Here is a 20417-nt window from a genome sequence, read left to right on the forward strand (position 1 = left end):
CAAATCAAGCTGAGGTCGAAGCCAGGAGAAACAAATGATCATGGCAGCTACAGGAGATCCACATTGGACACTTACTGGATATTTCCTGGAATGCCCCTTCGGTTTATATAGGGCGGGGAGCCATGAGATTGCTGCCTATCAGATGCTTTCTGGTAGGACTTCCCATGGTCTGTGTCCACAGAAGGTCATGGGCAGTGCAGAACAATCTGGTTACAGCTATCTCTGGCTGGCAGCATAGAGCCTGGCAGTTCTGCCAGCCAAGGTTCTAGACCTGTGAGGCCCTACATCTTGTGCTGACTCTCACTTGCAAGCTTGTACCAGCATTGGGCTGTTTAGGGTGTGGCTTTTTGTTGCCTCATAGGCTCACCGCATTGTTGCAAAGAGAGAGTATTGGCTGGCTAAGCTAGACTCCTATTAAACAGAAGGGGGAAATAGGAAAGAGAAGAAATAAGTTGGTGGCAAGGAAAATAACACATGAAAGGAAGTGGTGAGAGCACAAACATAAGTTTCTCATTCTAGGAGTTGTTCAGGATTTAGTTGAAGCTGGTGGATTTGGTGATGTCTTCTGGGTCCCTATCTCTGCCCTGGTCTGGTCAGGACATCTCTCGGGATCAGGGTGATAAAGGCCCAGTGGTGCCACAATGGATTGCGGGGTCCCAAGAGGTTGTGGGGGAGGCAGTCATGACTGTGAAGCTTGCTCCTTTCAGCCCACTGATTTTCTAGCTTAGCACCATGATTCCTGCTATCTTGGACAACTTAGGGCAGGTCTATACTACAAATTTACATTGGCACAGCTGCACCAATTCAGCTGTGCTGCTGTTACACGTCTGTTGAGGATGCTCTATGCCAGTGGGGGGCAACCTGTGGCCCGTGAGGGTAATCTCCTGGCGGGCCATGAGACAGTTTGTTTACATTGACCGTCCGCAGGCATGGCCACCCGTAGTTCCCAGTAGTTCGCCGTTCCTGGCCAATGGGAGCTGCGGGAAGCGGCAGCCAGCACGTCCCTGCGGTCCATGCTGCACAGATCCCATTGGCTGGGAATGGCAAACCACGGCCACTGGGAGCTGCGGGCAGCCGTGACTGAGGACGGTCAATGTAAACAAACTCTCGCGGCCCACCAGCGGATTACCCTGACGGGCCGCATGCGGGCCACAGGCCGCAGGTTGCCGACCACTGCTCTATGCCGATGGGAGCTCTCCCATCAGCTTAATAACTCCACCTCCCTGAGAGGTGGTAGCTCGGTCAGTGAGAGAAGCTCTCCCATCACCATAGCGCTGTCTACACAGCGGGTTAAGGTCGATATAACTACATCGCTCAGGGGTGTGGATTTTTCACACCCTGAGCAATGTAGTTAAACTGAAGTAAGTATGTAGTGTAGGTCAAGCCTTAGAGCAGGCATAGGCAACCTATGGTACGGGTGCCGAAGGCGGCATGCGAGCTGATTTTCAGTGGCACTCACACTGCCCGGGTCCTGGCCACTGGTCCGGGGGGGGCTCTACATTTTAATTTAATTTTAAATGAAGCTTCTTAAACATTTTAAAAACCTTATTTACTTTACATACAACAATAGTTTAGTTATATATTATAGACTTATAGAAAAAGACCTTCTAAAAACGTTAAAATGTATTACTGGCACGCGAAACCTTAAATTAGAGTGAATAAATGAAGACTCGGCACACTACTTCTGAAAGGTTGCCGACCCCTGCCTTAGAGTATAGGCCTCTGCACATCAGTGCTTTTGAAAATCCTGTCTTTAGATTCTAAGCTTTTCTAGGCAAGTAGATAATTTATCAGCACTATGGTGCACCCAACACACTTAGGGATGTCATGGAAAATAATAATACACAAGTAGAAGGCTGTTGTCATCTAGAAAGGAGAATAACATTAACTGGATTTCTAGTTCACCAAAGATGGTGTGAAAAAGTCACTTTATATATAACTGATTCCATCTGCGTGCACTATTATATATGTAAATGGTGAAAAGAACATCTTTTTTTTTTCTTTTTTTTTAAAGGGGAAGCAAACTTTACAACCACTGAATCTTCATCCCTTTATTGTCCACGGGGTTATTTACCCTGTGAAGATGGAGCCTGTATTTCATCTGACAAGTTTTGTGATTTCACACCTGACTGCTCAAATGGGGATGATGAAGCCAAATGCTGTAAGTGAAAACATATTGACTAGTAACTCATGCTGTAAGGACGTATATACATACTCATTGGGAGTCTTGTGGCCAGATTTCCATTACTTCATGAATGGTGTTATTTAATCAAGAGTAAAAACTCCAGAGATGCAGTGCTTTCAATTTGAGTCTGCATTGATGTCTGTTTGTACTCTTTGTACAGCTGCCCTGTTAAAGTTTAAAACAAAAAAGCTGCACACTGACTTATGAGCAGAACGGAGCTGTTTAAAAGAGTGTTTTATTTTACAACACCTATAATGTAAAGTACTAGATACATTTTTATGCTGGGCTGAGAAAATTATTACCATAGTAGTCAAGGCCTGATTTTGCAAAGATGAGCACACACAGTTGCACATGTCTAATTTTCACATACAAATGCTACAATTGGATTTGTAAATCTAATATTTATGCATAGACCTGGCCATTTAGAAGCATGTACAGATGCAGTTACTTAGTTTGCACAAGCAATCATGGTTGCGTATGTCAACTTTCAAAATTAGACCCTTACTGTTGACTTAGTTACTGACCATGTTGTTATAAAAGCCCATGAGCCATGATTATTATGCCAAGTTACCATGCATTTGCTGATTTTTCCAAAGGAGATACTGTCACAGATCCATAGGATCAGTGCTACGCCCTCAGCTTTGCTTGAAAGAACCTCTTCTGTGTGCCAACTCCCAAGGGAACTCAATCTTCCTTCAGGGTAGGCTATGCAGCCTCATTGCCTCCTAAAGACTGAACTTCTGGGGTTTCAGCACTTCTGCTTCACACCATGAGCTCTGTTCAGTGAGTCCAACTGAGAGAGACTCCTGGTAGAGACTAGTACACTCTTCAGGGATTAATGCACTTCACCAGATATTTGCAGAGACACTCAAATAGCATTGTCAAAACAGTAGGGTTTATTAGTCAACTTGAGTATAGCATAGGAAGTCCTTAGGTTTGCACAGAAAAATGTAGGGTAAAGCATAGCTCAAGTCCATTCTGGTTATCCCAGAGCCCAGCCAAGCTGTAGTGAACTCCATGTTCAGGCTCTGTCTGTCTCTCAGTTTCACCTTCTTAGTCAGTTCCCAGGTGAGAGCTCCCAACTACTTCCAGAAACCAACTATTGTGCCCCACCTCACATCTTCCCAGTTCTTTATTCTCAAGGTGGTGGATTTTGCTCAACTTCTCTGCTGAGAGGTGGGGAAATCCATCTCCCTCTAGGTCATAAGTTGCTAGGTGTCAGTGTCTGGGTGATTGGATTTGCCATTGTCTTCTTGGATTCTCCATTGATATAGGGCCAGCCTCAGCCAGTTTTTTTTTAATGACCCATTCGGGCTCAGACAGCTAGGCGACATTCATACCTATGTCTCTCAGCCTGCCCTGAGAGCAAACAGTCCTCCTCCCACCCCCACTGGATAGCCATGAGGCACACATAGGATTAATAAAATATTACAGAAAATTATCATTGCATCACAGGTACTATAAGCAATACTTAATAAAAGATTATTGGAAAATATAGCATGATTATTTTTTGATAATTAAGTAAAAGACCAGTGCAAATATAGTATCAACATTGTATTATCTAAAAAGAAGCTTGTAGTATTCTCTTACCCCATATAGTATCATGTGTTACTGAATATGATCAGAGCTACAATGTAACATTTTGCCACAGTTGCAAATATGACTCAAAGATCCTACTTGTTAATTATCAGTTTTGGAGAGGGAATTTCATAGTCGCTGCTCATGAAAATGATCCTGGGACCAATGCAGCTACAACACTGCAAAGTAGTGCCAACAGACAGATGAAATGAGGACAAGTACAGTGGAGTCTTCTCTCTCCTCCCCACCCCAGTAACCTTTAGTCCTGCAACATCCCCACAATTCTAGTGCTTGGACCTCTCTTGAATAAAGCAATTGTTCTCAATTTTGAAATGGTTTGTAACAAGTTGTATTCCAGGGTTGGATCTCCAAAAGATGAATGCACTGGGCTAGAAACACACTTTCTCTCTTTAAAGACCATGTTCTCAAAGATAGAGGTAAAAAGGAAGCAACCAGCAGGGGTTAACCAGAGGCATCTGCTTCCTTCCTTTAATTATGGGAGAAGGGGAAGGCAGTTGTGTTTATCACAGGACACCAGCAAGGAGAACAGGTGGATCCTGTTCCTTTAATGAAAGGGGATGGAGGAGAGATACCCAGGGGGAAATACTTACCTGGCTGGAGCGAATATACTATTTTTCCTTACGCTTATTCTGTGTTATTTTGAATTGAATAAAATGATGAGGAGTAACTAGAAAAAGCTCAAATATCTGAGACCTTTTTTGTTTCATTTGTGGAGATAAATATGCTGTGAATTACTTCCATTAAAAAAATGGATCACTTGATGATTACCTGTTCTGTTCATTCCCTCTGAGTCACCTGCATTGGCCACTGTCAGAAGACAGGATACTGGGCTGGATGGATCTTTGGTCTGACCCAGTATGGCCGTTCTTATGTTCTTGTTCTTAATCACCCTGCAAATTGAAGTGTTTTCAGTAATAAAACTCAAAGCATTGGTGTGTCACTCAGCATTTGTTCTGGAATAAACCTTGCCCTCCCCCTAGATTGTAGGAGGTGGATAAATGTTCGGAAAAAAACCAGAAAGAGACCATTATGTTAATTTTCACTCAAAGATCTATTTGGGAGTTTGAATTTCTGGATTTCCAGGCAGTGAATAACTAGAACATTCTTACATAGATTCATAGATTCCAAGGCCAGAGGAACCTTTGTGATTGTCTACTCTGACTTCCTGCATAACACAGGTCATAGAACTTCCTTGAATTAATTCCTGTTTGAATTAGAGCATCCTTTAGGGGGGAAAAAATCCAATCTTTGTTTAAAGATTTCCAGTGATGGAGAATCCACCACAACTACTGCTAAATTGTTCCAATGGTTAATTGCCCTCAATGTTAAAAAAATTGTACCTTATTTCTAGCCTAAAGCTGTTCAGCTTCAGCTTCCAGCCACTGGATCTTGTTATATATTCTGCAGCTAGATTGAAGAGCCGTCCCTCTGTTATCAAATTTCTATTCTCCATGTAGGTACTTATAGACTGTGATCAAGTCAGACCTTACCCTTTTTGATAAGCTAAATAGATTTTGCTCCTGGATTTTCTCTCTATAAGGCACGTTTTCCAAACATGCAATCATTCTTGTGGCTCTTCTCTGAACCCTCTTCAGTTTATTATCATCCAAGCTGAAGTTTGAACACCAGAACTGGACACCCTATTCCATTAACCTCATATCAGTGCCAAATATAGCGGTAATATAACCTCCCTATTCCTACTCACTATTCTCCTGTTTATGCATTGAAGGATTGCATAGGCCCTTTTTGCCACAGTGTCACACTGAAATTATGTTTAGCTGATTATCCACTATGTTCCCCAAGTCTTTTCAGGAGTCACTGCTTCCCAGGTCAGAGTGCTCGATCTTGTAAGTATGGTCTGTATTCTTTGTTCCTAGATGTATGACCTTACATTTGGCCATATTGAAATGCATATTGTTTGCTTATGCCCAGCTTACCAAGTGATCCAGACCACTCTGTATCAGAGACCTGTCTTTGTCTTCATCATTATTTACCATAATTTGTTTATTTACTATTATAGACAATTTTACCATTTTCTTTTAGTAATGGAGCAACACTTTTGTTCCTAATGTATTTGAACTTCTTCTTACTGTCCTTAACTCTGTCATAGATTTCTCCTTGCAGTATTTCAGTTCCCTTATCAATTATCTACAGTTCTTAGCTTCTAATTTATGCTCATTGCTATTAGTTTCCCCCTTTTTCCATTTGTTTGTTTATATATTGTTTATAGTTGTTTTCACATCCCATATAAAACAGGTTATTTTTAACCAGTATGGCCTCCTGTCTGATTATGTGTTTGGGGGAATTTAGTAAAATCTTCTTAAACTGTTCCCAATTTTTCACATTTTTCTGTTTAATTTCTGTGTCCCAGCTGATTTGACTCATGATTGTTTTCAGCTTTGTGAAATTGGCCCTTTTAGCGCACCGTGTGTGTGTATGTGTGTAAATGGCCCTTTCAGTGCTCCATATGTGTGTATGACTTTATTCTGTTTTCATCTAACAAATGTGACTGAGTCATGATCACTGGTACCTAAGCAACCACTAATTTTAGTTCTGTGATCAATTCCTCTTTCACTGTCATGATGAGGTGTAATATAAAATTCCGCCATGTTGGATGTAATACTTTTTGAGTTAGGAAATTATCCTCCATAATTTTTAGGAATTCCAAGAACTGTCTAGTACTGGCATAAGACCTCCAGCATTCGTCACTCAGGTTGAAGTCCCCGATAATAATGACGTTTTCCCCTACACATTATAAAAGGTAGGTGATTAAGGAGCCATTTATCCTGTTCTCTAGTGTGATTGGGTGGTCTGTGGCAGACACCAACTAGTATTCCATCTTGTGCTTTATCTATTAGGACATTGATCCAGAAGCATTCAAGGCCTTTTTTTTTGTTTTGAGTTGTGACTGACTCAGAAAGAGGTAATGCTATTTGTACATTGAATGCCACATCCCTTCTTCTTTTGCCTACTCGAGTCTTCCTAAATAGATTCATAGATTCATAGATTCATAGATTCTAGGACTGGAAGGGACCTCGAGAGGTCATCGAGTCCAGTCCCCTGCCCGCATGGCAGGACCAAATACTGTCTAGACCATCCCTGATAGACATTTATCTAACCTACTCTTAAATATCTCCAGAGATGGAGATTCCACAACCTCCCTAGGCAATTTATTCCAGTGTTTAACCACCCTGACAGTTAGGAACTTTTTCCTAATGTCCAACCTAGACCTCCCTTGCTGCAGTTTAAGCCCATTGCTTCTTGTTCTATCCTCAGAGGCTAAGGTGAACAAGTTTTCTCCCTCCTCCTTATGACACCCTTTTAGATACCTGAAAACTGCTATCATGTCCCCTCTCAGTCTTCTCTTTTCCAAACTAAACAAACCCAATTCTTTCAGCCTGGCTTCATAGGTCATGTTCTCAAGACCTTTAATCATTCTTGTTGCTCTTCTCTGGACCCTTTCCAATTTCTCCACATCTTTCTTGAAATGCGGTGCCCAGAACTGGACACAATACTCCAGCTGAGGCCTAACCAGAGCAGAGTAGAGCGGAAGAATGACTTCTCGTGTCTTGCTCACAACACACCTGTTAATACATCCCAGAATCACGTTTGCTTTTTTTGCAACAGCATCACACTGTTGACTCATATTTAGCTTGTGGTCCACTATAACCCCTAGATCCCTTTCTGCCGTACTCCTTCCTAGACAGTCTCTTCCCATTCTGTATGTGTGAAACTGATTTTTTCTTCCTAAGTGGAGCACTTTGCATTTGTCTTTGTTAAACTTCATCCTGTTTAACTCAGACCATTTCTCCAATTTGTCCAGATCATTTTGAATTATGACCCTGTCCTCCAAAGCAGTTGCAATCCCTCCCAGTTTGGTATCATCCGCAAACTTAATAATCGTACTTTCTATACCAATATCTAAGTCGTTAATGAAGATATTGAACAGAGCCGGTCCCAAAACAGACCCCTGCGGAACCCCACTCGTTATGCCTTTCCAGCAGGATTGGGAACCATTAATAACAACTCTCTGAGTACGGTTATCCAGCCAGTTATGCACCCACCTTATAGTAGCCCCATCTAAATTGTATTTGCCTAGTTTGTCGATAAGAATATCATGCGAGACCGTATCAAATGCCTTACTAAAGTCTAGGTATACCACATCCACAGCTTCTCCCTTATCCACAAGACTCGTTATCCTATCGAAGAAAGCTATCAGATTGGTTTGACATGATTTGTTCTTTACAAATCCATGCTGGCTGTTCCCTATCACCTTACCACCTTCCAAGTGTTTGCAGATGATTTCCTTAATTACTTGCTCCATTATCTTCCCTGGCACAGAAGTTAAACTAACTGGTCTGTAGTTTCCTGGGTTGTTTTTATTTCCCTTTTTATAGATGGGCACTATATTTGCCCTTTTCCAGTCTTCTGGAATCTCTCCCGTCTCCCATGATTTTCCAAAGATAATAGCTAGAGGCTCAGATACCTCCTCTATTAGCTCCTTGAGTATTCTAGGATGCATTTCATCAGGCCCTGGTGACTTGCAGGCATCTAACTTTTCTAAGTGATTTTTAACTTGTTCTTTTTTTATTTTATCTGCTAAACCTACCCCCTTCCCATTAGCATTCACTAGGATAGGCATTCCTTCAGACTTCTCGGTGAAGACCGAAACAAAGAAGTCATTAAGCATCTCTGCCATTTCCACGTTTCCTGTTACTGTTTCTCCCTCTTCACTAAGCAGTGGGCCTACCCTGTCTTTGGTCTTCCTCTTGCTTCTAATGTATTGATAAAAAGTCTTCTTGTTCCCCTTTATTCCCTTAGCTAGTTTGAGCTCATTTTGTGCCTTTGCCTTTCTAATCTTGCCCCTGCATTCCTGTGTTGTTTGCCTATATTCATCCTTTGTAATCTGTCCTAGTTTCCATTTTTTATATGACTCCTTTTTATTTTTTAGATCATGCAAGATCTCGTGGTTAAGCCAAGGTGGTCTTTTGCCACACTTTCTATCTTTCCTAACCAGCGGAATAGCTTGCTTTTGGGCCCTTAATAGTGTCCCTTTGAAAAACTGCCAGCTCTCCTCAGTTGTTTTTCCCCTCAGTCTTGATTCCCATGGGACCTTACCTATCAGCTCTCTGAGCTTACCAAAATCCGCCTTCCTGAAATCCATTGTCTCTATTTTGCTGTTCTCCCTTCTACCCTTCCTTAGAATTGCAAACTCTATGATTTCATGATCACTTTCACCCAAGCTGCCTTCTACTTTCAAATTCTCAACGAGTTCCTCCCTATTTGTTAAAATCAAGTCTAGAACAGCTTCACCCCTAGTAGCTTTTTCAACCTTCTGAAATAAAAAGTTGTCTGCAATGCAGTCCAAGAATTTGTTGGATAGTCTGTGCCCCGCTGTGTTATTTTCCCAACATATATCCGGATAGTTGAAGTCTCCCATCACCACCAAATCTTGGGCTTTGGATGATTTTGTTAGTTGTTTAAAAAAAGCCTCATCCACCTCTTCCACCTGGTTAGGTGGCCTGTAGTAGACTCCTAGCATGACATCACCCTTGTTTTTTACCCCTAGGTAAGTTAAGTTAAATAGGCTTAAGTTGAGTTTAATATCCCAAACATTTGAGTCTTCCCTCCAGATTTCAGAACTCCTCTAGTTTATTACCCAGACTTCTAGCATTGGTGTATAGGTAATTAAAGTATTCCTTCTCTTCATGCCGTTTGGTTTCTTAATTGATTTTGTGATAAATGAGTGCTTAGTTGTTCTCCCTTTTCATCCTCCCCTTTTGTTGTTTGTTTAATTCACCTACTGTATCAAAGCATTCCCTGTGCTTCATCCAGGATGGAAGTCCTGTTAATCGCAAGGACCACATACATGGACTGTGGGTAGTAGCTCTTGAAACCCAACAAACTGCATTGAAGATGGTTATTTAAAAACAAAACAAAAAACCCTCACAACCTAAAGAGGAGCTGTTCCGCAGCATGTCTCATCCTATGATGCATGAACTTTTGTTAAAGGAGAACTGAGTAGTTTAGAGTGTGTAAAGAAAGCTTGTGAAACTATATAAGGATCCAAACCAAATCCTACCATCTGAACCAAGAATGTAGATTGGGATGAAAGTTTGCAGCTCAATTTATCTCTGTGATGGGCCAGATTTGAACTCTGAATACCCCAAAATTTGTGAAGATTTGTATTTGGATTTTAGTCTCTTCCTTCCTCCCAATGTCTGGACTTTGATTTCAGAATCTTGGAGAGAAGTTCAGATTTGGGGATTTAGTCCAACAACACAGCTGCAGATATTTTTAAACCAAAAACTCCAGTCAATCTTTAATAAAACTCTGAGAAGTGATGTCATTGTGATCCTGGGTCACTTTAATGTGCACTTAGGAAAGGGTAATGACACCTGTGCAAGTTTGCTCAGGAAGTTTGGTATGGGCAGAAGAATAGGGCAGTGACTGCTGGAATTTGAGGGTGCCTATGACATGGTGATCAATGACTTGCTCTTCCATCACCCTATGTTTCACAAGCAGAACTGGTACAACCCAGATGGTCTCACCAGGATTACTATTGATTATGCCCTCATTCACGATCATTGGCAGGCAACAGTTATGGTTGTATGAGTGCCCAGAGATGCTGAACTTGACATGACCATCAGCTTCTGCTAACAAAAGTGTGCCTCCAACTTCAAAGACCGTTGCCAGCTCAGTGGTGGAGCCTCAGCCCTTCAAACTTCATCCATAAATCAGTGAGGAGATGCTCGCAGCAGTTGGAGCTAAGAAAAAAGTGAAGCTACAATTGGAGTCTTTAAAGACTGCCAGACACGGTCTCCACAACCTTTAAATCAATTTTGCAGCTGCAGGGGAAGGTGGGACCAGCTTGTCCAGTAAAGAATTGGGATGACCGCATCCTCCAGAGTCTGCAGGATCAGTTGCATCAAATGGAAGATCATTTCAAGATACTCCACAATTGTCTATTGTCTGTAGTCCATCTTCCACTTGAAGAAGAGGAAGAAGCTCTAGAAGATCCATCTTCCTTCAGCTTATGGACTATGATCCAGATCTCTTCTTGGTTGAAGTCTGGGAAATCACAAGGGGTCTGTAATGTTACCCCCTGAATTGCTGAAGACAGGTGAAAGTATTATTGTACCGTGGCTACATAGGCTCTTCCAGATCATCTAGTGCACTGATATCATCCCTGATGACTGGAGGAAGAGGGTTATTCTGCCTGTGTTTACGATAGAGATATTACTCTCTTGTTGGTCCCAGGGAAAGTATTTGCTTCCCTGTTAATATCTCAAATCAATTATGCACTTTGGAGCATATGCCAGGATACTCAGTGCAGCTATAGACCTGGTTGTTCCACTGTTGACCAGATCTTTACCTTGAGATAGCTTTTTGAGAAGATGGCTGAACTTAATAAACTGTGAACATAACTTTTTATAGACTTCCACCAGACTTTCAGTTCAGTGCATTGAGCAAGTTTGTGGGATCTGATGAGGCATCTCAGCATCCCTGGGAAGATAGTGTCACTGATAAAAGAGCTCTATAATGGGATGGAAAGCTGCGTTTGAGTCAATGGCACATACAAAGGACAGTTTCCTTCCTCCACAGGTGTTCAGCTAGGCTGTGTTCTGTCACTATCATTGTTTAATATCAATTTAGATTGGTTGATGGATAAGCTTCCGGAGGCAGCTGTCAGTGGCATTGAGCTGAACATGATTCTGCTTCGAGATTTTGAATATGCCAGTGACATTGTCTTGTTGTCTTAGTTTGGTGAATCACTTCAGCTGATGGACAATCTGGCCAGGCAAGGAGCAGAAGTCATTGGTCTGCTTATTAATCTGGATGAAACTAAATCCCTGGCCATTTCCATCAAACAGCCTCTCGCTCCAGATTACAATGAGCTTAGATATTAACCTGTCCAGACGGACCATCGAGCAGGTGGTAGCTGTCAAATATTTCATCAGCATCATAGACTGTCCTGGAGGATGCTCAAAAGAAGTGTATGCTCGTAAAGCAACTGCTGCTGCCATTTTTCAGGCCCTTCAGTGGTCTCTGTGAGGATATCATGACATCAAACTTGCTACAAAGCCATGGATCTATAGAACTACAGTTCTAGCAACTCTGTTTTATGGAAGTGAAAGATGGTGCCAACTGCCAAGGAAGGCTGAAGAACACCAGATTGACAGTTTTGATTCTTGTTGTCTCAGTCAGCTGTTCCATATCAAGAAGCAGGACAAGATCAGAAATGAGGATATTATAAGCCAAACTCAGCAACCTCCTCCATCAGCTCTGGTTCAGTTTCTCTTGGCTTTCTTAGTATGGATATAAAAAAATGGAAGATCAATGAATTCTGAAGTGTATGTACCAAGGAATGCCACTACATGGCTGGCGATCACATAAGCACCAAAAGCGTTGATGGTGTGATATGATTGCCAGTGGTGGACGTATAATCAGACTATCTTAAGCACCTTGCTAGATTGATCTGGGGGCACTCAGCTTGCAAGGAGGCCACATACCTTTGGGATTTGCGATACTGATGAAATCTCTGTGTATGATGCCTTACTCATTGTGGTGTCTAGGCCAAATGGGCTAGGATATTGTGCATATTATTTGAGATTATTTTAACTTGACACAGTTAACATTCCTTGCCGAGAGATGTCATAAATGATTACACTATTGCACTGAATAGGTCAATTTGTTCATTGTTAATTGCAGTGTCAGTGCAAGTAACTAGAGAAATGTAATCCTGGTTTGCTCTGTGCAGTGTCTTAATGAAGCTCATAAATGGAATTGGGCCTGAACTTTACTGCCAGGTCTGAATTCAGGATATGAACAATCCCATATTTTAGAGGACCGGAATTCAGTGTTTATATTCTCCCCATTAAGCAGAACTGGATAGGAACTGCGCTTTGAACCAAGATTCTGTGTCTGGATCCTGGGTTTTGGTCCTGGCCCAAAGCTACTCGCATTAGACTGCAATATTAAATTTCCTGTGCTGCCTATCAGAGAGCTCCCTGTTTGAACAGAATCTCAATCAAAACCCTTAATGAAACAAGCAGCTTTAGTTAGGGTGACCAGATGTCCCGATATTTCGGTGTCTGTCCCACGTCCCGATTGATCTTTGGTCAGGACGCATTTTGTCCCGATATCCGCTGGCAGCACTGTGTTGTTGTTTTTTGCTCAGCCGGGGCAGGACTCGGCTTTTTTTTTTTTTTCTCTGCCGGCAGGCACCCCACCCCCATGTGTCCCGATATTTTCTTCCCCTCATCTGGTCACCCTAGCTTTAGTACATGTTAAAAAACCATTAGATCTTAACATGAATAAAACCAGCATCTGCCATTATGCTAACTAGAAGCAAACAAAAGCATCCTAAACTCATTTCTTGTGGTGCCACTGTCACTAAATAGGGCATAGGACAGAACCCTGGCCCTGGGTGGTGTATTTCTACTGAATAGGAGCAGAATTTCTCATTGTATATTCCCTTGTAGATGATACTGGGAGAACTGCACCAGTCAGAGTATCACCCTCCCAGAGCACTTCTAAATGCTGAATAGTATTCAAGTGCCTCACAGTACTAAATAGAGTAATAGCTCTTTACAGTCATCTCATTTTATTCTGACCCTTGATCTTAAAGGGCTTTGGATTAAAAAGTAATCATTTTAAAGTACCTGTCATTATGCTTAATCTCCACTGTAGTCAAATGTCTAAACGGCAGATTTGCCAAGATACACTGCTGTCTAAGGCGCTGATCCTGCAAACATGTAAGTAACATTAGTTTTATGAGTAATCCCACTGAACTCGCATGAGCAATGTACATGTATTGAGGTTCGAAGCATAAGGGCCTCATCCTTTTCCACTGAAATCAGTGGCAAAACTCCCTTTGACTTTGGCGGTGCAGGATCCAGCCCTTAGTGAGAGCAAATGCATGCTGTCTTTTCTTAATCACATTTTATTAAAAATAATTTTTTAAACTTCTTCAAACTATTTATTTGGAAGAGATTTCCCCCTCCCCCCCATCAACTACATATTATCCCTAATGATCCTCATGTCACATTCCAAGTATTTTGTATGCAGAACTTTTATATGTTCTGAATATGACAAGGACTGACATTTGAAGATAAAAATGAGAAGGGGGAAAGGAAGGTCCTGTGGTTAAAACACAAGGCAAATAACAGACTGAGAATCTGAGCTCTGGTTCTAGCTCTGCCAAAGAACTCCCAAATGATCTCTGGCATGCTACTTGACAACTTTATGCCTTAGTTTCCCTCCCTGCAAAATGGAAATAAGAATACTTACCTACCTTAGAAGGGTATTGTGAGGATAAATGCATTAATGTTTGTTCAGTGCTTTGAGGACTTTGGGTGGAAGCACAATGTAATAGCCAAGTTTCATTATATGTTTTATTGTTATACTGTGGCAACATTCAGGAATGAAAACATACAATACATCTTAGTTCATTACCTGCATAACTTTTGTGATATACAGTATGTTTTTTTCCATAGAAATGTCTGTCACTGTTCCAAATATTAATTTCTCTCAGTGAAAAGAAATTTCTTTTTTCTTGTCAACTGTTGAGAATAGGCCACTTCCACCTTAATTGAATTGGCCTTGTTAGCAGACACCCCCCACTTGGTAAGGCAACTCCTATCTTTTCATGTGCTGTAATATATATATATACTGTACTGCTTACTGTATTTTTCACTCCATGCATCCGATGAAGTGGGTTTTAGCCCATGATAGCTTATGCCCAAATACATTTGTTAGTCTCTAAGGTGCCACAAGGACTCCTCGTTCTTTTCGCTGATACAGACTAACACGGCTACCACTCTGAAACCTTCTGGACCAGAGGTTCTCAACTTTTTTTCTTTCTGAGGCCTCCCCAACATGCTATAAAAACTCCACGGTCCACCTGTGCCACAATAACTGATTTCCTGCATATAAAAACAGGGCCGGTGTTACGGGGTAGCAAGCAGGCAATTGCCTGGGGCCCATGCCACAGGGGCCCCCACGAAACTACATTGTTCAGGCTTCAGCCCCGGGTGATGGGGCTCAAGGCTTGGGCTTCAGCCCCATGTGGTGGGACTTCGGCTTTCTGCCCTGGGCCCCAGCGAGTCTAATGCTGGCCCTGCTTGGAGGCCCCCCTGAAACCTGCTTGAGGCCCCCTAGGAGGCCCCGAACCCCTGTTCTAGACTCTTTAAAGTCTTTTCCCCCCAACTGGTTGCCCTGATCTTAAACTTTTCACTCTCTCAAAACATTCTTAGTGTTTATTTCCTCTATATCTAACTTTCAAATGCTCTTTATACACATCTCAATCATATTTGGTAATTTATTTTTCTTTTAATTAACATGACTGATTTTCCATAGATCTCCATGCAGCTCTAACCCCTGAAAATGTTTCAGCTTTGTTGCACTCTTCTGTAGTTTTTTCCAAGTGGATTAAAATATGTTATAAAATACTATGAGCTGAGTGAATAACTGGGTTTTTTTGTTTGTTTGTTTGGTGGCCAAACGAAAAAAAAATCTCAAAAAAGTCAGTTTTTGCTTTGTTCCCCCCTGTAGACATGCCCTTCGTTGCTCATTGCACAAATTTGCGGGAGACCACTCTTTCAAACACCAGTGCCCTTTTATTTCCTTGTATTTTTCCACCACCACGTAGATACAGCTTTATACAGTTCGCTATCAGGCAGGTAGCCCCTTGGGGAACAGCTTGCTCTTACAGCTAGCTGGGAGCAACAGGCCCTCTCTCCTCACTTTCCTGTTCCTTCCCTCCTACTTCCTTCCTGTTAGCTTTATAGGCCCTCCCCCATCAAGCTCCCAGGTGTTTCTCCTTTAGGGCTTTAATCAGCCACAGCCTGCCAGCTCCAATCATTTCCCCTTACTGGGAGCTGAGCTAGTAGACTCTGAGCTAACAGGGGCTGAGTCAGTGCCTTTTGGCCAGCACCCTGTTACACTCCCACACTCACCGTTTTCAAGAAATATATATCTAGTTAATATCTAGAAAAGTAATTTCTAAACAAAAAGTTGGAAAGTGTTGCTTTTTTTATCAATTCACCAAAAAATAAAAAATAAATTCATTTTGGGTCAATCCAGAGTTGTATATTTTTGGCAAATAAACTATTTGTCTGAAAAAATTTGCCCAGGGCTATATAATATGTAATGAAAATAACAACAAAATACATTAATTGAAATCTAAGAATATTTATCCCTGAAGCGGGGTGAGACTGAACAAGACTCTCATGCAAAACTATACAGACAACTGATTTTTTTGTTTTGTTTGATGGCTGAACTGAAAATTTGGGGAAAAAATTGTTTCAGGTTGACACAAAATTAAATTTTTTAGATTACTTTGTGAACTCAAAAAGTCAGGAGAGAAAATTGTGTGGGGTCAAATGAGACATTGTCTTCAATCTGAAACAAATGTTTTGTTTCCCTTTTGAGGTTTTAAACCTTTTTTTTTTAGTATAACTGAAGTAAAATTTGAAATTAAAGGTCATTTTGAATAAAAAAAAATCTAAAGGTTTTGTTTTTATAAATGTCAAAACAATGTTTTGATTTTTTTTTTAAATTTTCAACCAGTACATATCTCATGACTTTGTGTCAAATTTGCCAATGTTTCATCTGACTTGCATCTATGTTTTTTCATCCAAAAAAATTTGCCTAGCATTACTTGTGTGGACATTAAAATGCTTACAAAATGTAACCTTTTGCCACCATACTGTATTATTTATTTGTGTTGTGATAGCATCTAGAGGTCTCCGTTTAGAATCCTCACCAAGTAGTATATTTAGAAAAGTGATCTATCACATTTATTTGTGTCTTCTGTAACACCAGTATATACCATCAGTGCCAAAACCTGCATTATACATTTTGGAAGAAATCTAAAAACGTTCTTTTCCAATCTAATGACGATGATGGCCTAATTGATAAGACATGAGACTGAGAGTCTGGAGACCTCAGTTCTATTACTGACCTGATGTGTGACCTTGGGCAAGTCATTTCACTTCTGTGTGTCCCACCTTTTATCTGTTTTGTCTATACTGTAAGATCTCTGGGCAGGGACTGTCTCTTGCTATGTGTTTGTATGACAGTGATTTGGTCTCAAGTCTCACAGTATTTGTTGTTTTTCTTAAATCCCAGCTCTGAGTTATTCTATTATGTGAGAATCTTTGTTTACATTTAAACAAAAACTAAAAAATGTCTAGCCTCGTGTTTTCAGAGAAACGCCTGAAAATGTGAACCAGAAAAGCTAAAAAAACCAAACCAAAGCAAAAAACAAAAACCAGAAGGCAAATAAAGAGCCCCACATTTATTTAAAAAAAAAACCACATGATTTTTATGCCCATCTCATGAGTTTTTAGTCCTGAGGTCTGTTGATATTGAAATATTGAATAGCTGCTCAGTAAGTGAGCACCATCTATGCTATGCATTCAATGAGGTGGGGTCTTATGGAAAAAATAGAATGTGATCATGTAATAACATGTTAATTAAACTGTATCACAATACATACACACAAAACATACAGTAAAAGGGAATATTTACCTCGTATATTTAGCCTGTTACAGTGTAAAGTAAGAATCACATCTCTAGATGGCAGTGTTAGTTTTACAAATTATTTTTCTCTTCTGATTTTGCCTGTCTTGAATGAGAAATTCTTCCTTCATTAAACAAGGCAAATTACCTATGTGCTGTGCCTACCAAACGGTCATGTCTGTCTATTCCTAAAATAAGCCTGTCATGCTGGCTGGAGTGGATTACCACTGTGAGTGCCTGCCTCAGGGCAGACTGTCAGAAAACAGGGCAGACGCCCCAAACTGGTGGTGTCTTCTACAGTTAGATTTCACCAAGCCAGTAACAAATGTGAAGTCCTGTATCACTATACCAGTCTTACCATGGAGTTAGACAGTCCCCTTCAACTCTCCAGCCTATCTTGCCACTCAGACAAACTGAACTTTGTGATAATGGTCACTTAAACCAAAAATCACACTACATCAGGTTTCTCCCAGTCCCAAGAGACCAGTCACTTGCCCCAGATCAATTTGTACTCCAGATCACACACCAAAGGTTTACTAGCTAAGAAAAAGAATGAGAGTTATTGAGAGGTGAAAGCATGTAAAATATATGTACAGGTGAATCACAGTTTGTAACTTCAAATGGTGGCCGTGATGTAATAAACTGCCAATTTCCTAAAAATCTTTCAGGGCTACCCAAAATAATTCTGGGGATTTCTGTCTTCTCATTCTATTATTCTGCTCTGTTAGAATCCAAACGGTCCAGAAATAAAGCATCTCTCTTTGAATCCATATTTATATCTTCTTTTCAGAGAAGACAAGCTGACAGTCTCTCTATCCACATTTACTTTTCCTTTGATGATGATGATGGGCAAGGAATGCACTTTGCACCTCTGACCTTAGGTCATCACCACGATGGACATTTGCTTTGGAATTAGCACCTTTTCCAAAAAAGTCCTTCATTAGCATTCCCCAAGGCTTCTTTGATGTCTGATGAGTTATTTAGTTACAGAGGTATAGACAGTGTAAATGTTTATTATTACATTGTAACAGGAACAGGAACAGGTGAGTGAAAACAATGCATGTAACATCCCATTAGTTTTATGAAGTTTAAACACCCAAAACACTAATGGCTTTGATCTATACTAATACACAAGTGAATTGACCTGAATACACTCTGACATTACCTGGTCTGCTACTGTCACAAAGGCCACATGATTGAAATCACAGCTAGTTCTATTACATGGCTGTTGTAATGGATTTCCCCAGACCCACTGACTGGTGGAATGGAAAGCGAAAGAAAAAGTGTTTGGGAGCATTGTGCTATATCTGCATTAAAGGATTGCTGAATTTAAAGACAATGTGGTTGTGTTTACATGAACACCCCATGCTTACACACTATTTTGCTTTAGTAGATAGACCCCTAAGCATAGGTTCTTATTTTTAGTTTAAATTTAGTTTATATTTTTTAAAAGATTCTAGTCTAGGTTCAGGACTCCTGTAGTTGACATTGTGCCGCTTGGTGTTACAAATGGATTCCTTGTGGCTTTACTTATTTCGCTTGCTAGTGTACCTCAAGCTAAACGTTCATCACATGCTCCCAAAAGTGTAGGTTTGAGATAAGGAATTAGCAAATTTCAAGAAATGACTTCTTGGGGAAGAGGTAGTCTTCCACTTGTTTGAAGATAGTCTGCAATCTCCCCTCACTAAGGGCTGGTCTATACTTACCGGGTAGTTCGACGGCTGGCAATCGAAGTTCCGGGTTCGATTTATCGCGTCTGGTCTGGACGCGATAAATCGAACCAGGAAGTGCTCGCCGTCGACTGCGGTACTCCAGCTCAACAAGAGGAGTACCGCGGAGTCGACGGGGGAGCCTGTCTGCCGCGTGTGGACCGCGTCTGAACCGCAGTAAGTTCGAAGTAAGGTATGTCGACTTCAGCTACGTTATTCACGTAGCTGAAGTTGCGTACCTTACTTCGACTTGGGGGGTTAGTGTAGACCAGGCCTAAGAATCCAGTTCAGTAAAGCACTTAAGCATGTGAATTTGACTCATTCGACTCAGTGATTTCACTTTTCAGAAACCACAGTGAACCGAAGTAGAGTAAGGGAGGGTTCATTAGGAGCCTGAGTTGACCAAACCATCGGACCTTCAAATACAGTTTTGCTTGTATCTGGTTTATATTTGAGGCACTGTTTTGTTACTTTTGTCTGAAATATTGCAGTTTGCCCACACTTAATATAAGCATTAATCTTTTTATTCTAGAAATCAGGCTGGCATTACTATAAGAATAATCTCACATTGTATTTTAGAATCTGTTGTGCAATCAAGAAGTGGCACACATGAGAGGAATAGTGTATATGGGAATACAGACCTTATATAAATGTTATTTATTTTTATTTTAAATTGGTTCTGTCTTGATAAAGCTTTAAAGTAACTTTTCTCTATCAAGATGGATATTACCAAAGATAAGATGATGTATGGCCTAGTTGCTAAATTAAAAAAATTACCATAAATTGTCATGTTTGCAAGAGAAATGGTGACTTTGGGTCATAAAATGTTGAAATGTATCTTTAATCTTCTGATGGATGAATGTTGAGGGGCTGTTGGTTGCTAGAGTCTCTTTCAATCAATTATTTTTTATAAGATTTTAGTTCACACTTTCCATAAACTGGTTAAATAATGTCATCTCAAGACCTTTTCACTGAGGCCATGACAGCTACTTCAGAAATGTTCTCTGGTCTGTAATTTTGATATTTTTGGGCATGTGGATGTCTCCAAATATTTTTTTAATTGCTGGCTTAAGCAGGACTTTCCCCAAATTGACATTAGCTAAGGATAACTTAACTCAATTCTGATTAGAGTAGGTTGCATGGCTCCAAGATAGGCCTTGTAAGTGATTTTTCCAATGCCTTGTAGGGAGCTGCTGGAAGGCAGAGTAAACAAAGTTTGCAAACTATAAGAATCAACAGTGAGACCAAGAAACCTCACCTTTCAGGTCAACAAAACCACCTGAGGGAAGACTGACATTCCTGAAACCCTAAAGCTAGCTACCTTAGGGAGAGGCAGTCAAGACATCAACAAACAGGCTACACTAGTCTTTGAGCAGTCTTTCTGCAGCCAAAGAAGT

The 20417-nt window shown here is 40.8% G+C and overlaps 1 protein-coding gene across 1 annotated transcript in view; it reads left to right on the forward strand.

Moving 5' to 3' along the window:
- The window catches only part of MALRD1 (MAM and LDL receptor class A domain containing 1), a 528588-nt gene that overhangs the window by 170625 nt on the left and 337546 nt on the right, over positions 1–20417 (forward strand). Inside the window, exon 12 of the mRNA XM_026649425.1 lies at positions 2015–2161. Within this exon, the coding sequence (XP_026505210.1) occupies positions 2015–2161 (147 nt within the window). The remainder of the gene's footprint in view (positions 1–2014; positions 2162–20417) is intronic.

Source organism: Terrapene carolina, unplaced genomic scaffold, assembly GCF_002925995.2.
Source record: "Terrapene carolina triunguis isolate 2854851 unplaced genomic scaffold, T_m_triunguis-2.0 Scaffold84, whole genome shotgun sequence".
In the NCBI taxonomy this organism is placed as follows: Eukaryota; Metazoa; Chordata; order Testudines; family Emydidae; genus Terrapene; species Terrapene triunguis.